The 2,684-nt window shown below is 55.9% G+C and overlaps 1 protein-coding gene across 1 annotated transcript; it reads left to right on the plus strand.

The window, feature by feature from the left end:
- Positions 1-253: 253 nt before the first annotated feature.
- Positions 254-2,038, plus strand: LOC104463975 (sulfatase-modifying factor 2-like; the record flags this gene model as incomplete). Its single annotated transcript, XM_010076508.1, has 4 exons — positions 254-438; positions 858-942; positions 1,445-1,610; positions 1,930-2,038. Coding segments are annotated over 4 exons (545 nt in total), but the record flags the coding sequence as incomplete, so codon positions are not given.
- Positions 2,039-2,684: the final 646 nt, after the last annotated feature.

Genomic DNA, 2,684 nt, shown 5'->3' on the forward strand with positions numbered 1-2,684 from the left:
AGTAATAATATAGGAAGAATTGTTATTATTATTATTATTATAGAAAGAAGAAGTGGCTTATCTATGGTCTTAATGTGTCTTGTGAACAAAGCCCTTCTACCACCTAAAAACACCATTTTGTGGGTTTGGGGCAAGGAGTGACCCCCCCCAGCATAAGGCAGCCACGGGGAAGGTCGGGGGGGGCGTGGGACTCCCTGGCACCAGCGATGGTTTGTAAACGGGAAGATTTTCTGACTGTTCGCCTCCTCGGCAGCGTCTGCAACAAGGTTCATAGAACCCGTCTCGGTGTCCTGCGCCGAGCAGAAGCGAACAGTCAGAAAATCCTGGTTAAAAATAGGCTGGAGGGACGTGGGGGTAACGGGTGTCTCTTCCTCCTTGGCAGAAAGGGTGTATCCCTGGGGAAACAAGTTCCAGCCCAACCGTACAAACCTGTGGCAGGTAAGAGCCTAAAAATCATCCCACCTGTTCTGAGCTCTTTGGAGGATGGTGTTTCATGTGAGCAGCGAGCGTGCGTGGCTGCCCAGGCGGGCGGCGGGGTCCTGGGCTTGCTGCAGGGCACCGGAGTTCTGCTGCTGGGGGTTATCCGAAACGCCCTTCCAGGGAGCAGGCTCAGCCCAGCTTCCCTGGGAAACCAGGATTTCAGTGCTTCCAAAAAATCATCCATAACCAGCAATTCAGATGGAAACTGGTTTGAAAAGGGTTTTCTTGGGAGAACTTCAGATGGCAGATCTCTCTCAGCCAGAAATGCTGCACAGGAGTAATTTACAACATTAAATTCCATTATTTAAGCACAATGAGCAAGACCTCATGGAGTCTGCGTGCTGGGTCTTTGCTCGCCGCGATCTTTGTCCCCGCAGGGCGAGTTCCCGAGGGTGGACACGGCTGAGGACGGGTATCACGGCGTCTCGCCGGTGGCGGCGTTCCCTCCTCAGAACAGCTACGGTACGGAGCAGCCGTCCCCAGCCTGCTTTCGGGGGAGCATCAGCTTCCTCGTCTCCATCCAACGCTAATTATAAAATCCTGGAATTGTAGCAAGGTGTCTGATATGCCAGGGGGTCATGTCAGCGTCTTGCTGGAATAACCCAGCCCAGCGAGAGCACTGGTGGCTGTTACTGGTGTTGGCTGGTTCCAATGCACCAAACCATCCCCTGCTTTGAATTCTGAGCTGGTTATTTTGGGATTCCATGTGATTTCCCTGAAAATCCCAAGTGCCTTGTTTTGAGGGCAGCGGATGCCATGCCCTCGCGACAGATGGGAAACAACGAGACACACTGAAGTGAGAGATTGGTGAACCAGGGCTGGCTTGTGATACGGAAAAATACCTCCTGATGCCCAGTCTCAGCACCAAGCCAAGCTCTCGCAGCGATGCTGTGAACACTGTGCCCCCCTCCCACCCTTGCAAACGTCCTTCCGTACCCCTGATGCAAAACCCTCCGTGTCTCAGGGCTCTACGACCTGCTGGGAAACACCTGGGAGTGGACGGCCTCGGAGTACCCGAGCGCAGGGCTCTCGGCGGGGCGGCGCGCTCAGCAGATGCGCGTCCTGCGAGGGGCTTCGTGGGTCGACACCGCCGACGGGTCTGCAAACCACAGAGCTCGCGTCACTACCAGGTGGGGCTGCTTTGCAGGGATTTCTGCTGGCTTGGTTTTACGTGGAAGGGGGTTTGAAGAGCTTTGTTGCTGCTCAGTTTTTCTGAGCAGTTTAGGAAAACATCCTGCAAATAGCGCTGGAAATTTTCCTGCTCTAATACATTCCTCATTCCTCCTCAAATCCTGTATTTTCCATCAAGTAGTTAGAATGAAACGCTTTCCTTGAAGTTCTCAAAGGGAAGCAGATGTTTCTGGTCTGTTGCAGAGGGTAGAGGGTCCCGATAAAGGCTGCAGGCGTTAAGCACGAAGGATCCCCAGCGCTGGGTCTCTTTTTCCCCAGGATGGGGAACACGCCCGACTCAGCCTCCGATAACCTCAGCTTCCGCTGCGCCGCCGACGTCCTGCCCGTCACGGCCCAGAAAAGCCAGAGGACCAAACCCGAGCTCTGAAGAGGGGGCTTGGAAAGACCTGACGGGATTTTCTCCTGTGGAGACGAACAGTAACCCCCAGCAGCCGCTTTCATCGGGACAGTTTTTAAAAATTAAAAATAAACTTTCAGCTAAAACCCCTTTGTGCACTTGGACAGGAGCAGCGCCCGGGCACGGCAGGCGGGGCGTTCTGTCTCTACCATCCTCTTGGCGCGGCAGATGCTCCAGCTGTCCTGTCGGGGTCCGTGTTAAATGCACAGAGGGGGGCACATGCGTGGGACCAGGGCAGAGCCGCTGGCTCCAAAAACCGGCTGGCCCGGTGCGGCTGCAGCGGGGAGTGATGGGGACTCAGCCCTGGAAGGGGGACTCATACCTCGGTCCCCATCTCCTCGGGAAGTCCCAACTTCATCCATCTGCTGGGCCCTCCCAGAAGTACCACACGGCACCTTCACCGACCCTTAAACCGTGACAAAACGCCGCGTGTGCTCGTCCCCAAGCGCACAGGTGACACAAACCCGTGACGTGTGTCTCCTGGGTGTTACAAGCAGCACAAAGGCTTCAAACCGGCCGTGCACCAGCTCCAAATCCGCCGGGACCAGCAGCGCTGTGCAGGGGGGTGGGTGGGCGAGGACACCCCTCCGGGCGCTGCCCATCACGCTGGGAGCTG

The sequence above is a fragment of the Pterocles gutturalis genome, unplaced genomic scaffold (genome assembly GCF_000699245.1).
Source record: "Pterocles gutturalis isolate BGI_N339 unplaced genomic scaffold, ASM69924v1 scaffold35048, whole genome shotgun sequence".
NCBI classification, from domain to species: domain Eukaryota; kingdom Metazoa; phylum Chordata; class Aves; order Pterocliformes; family Pteroclidae; genus Pterocles; species Pterocles gutturalis.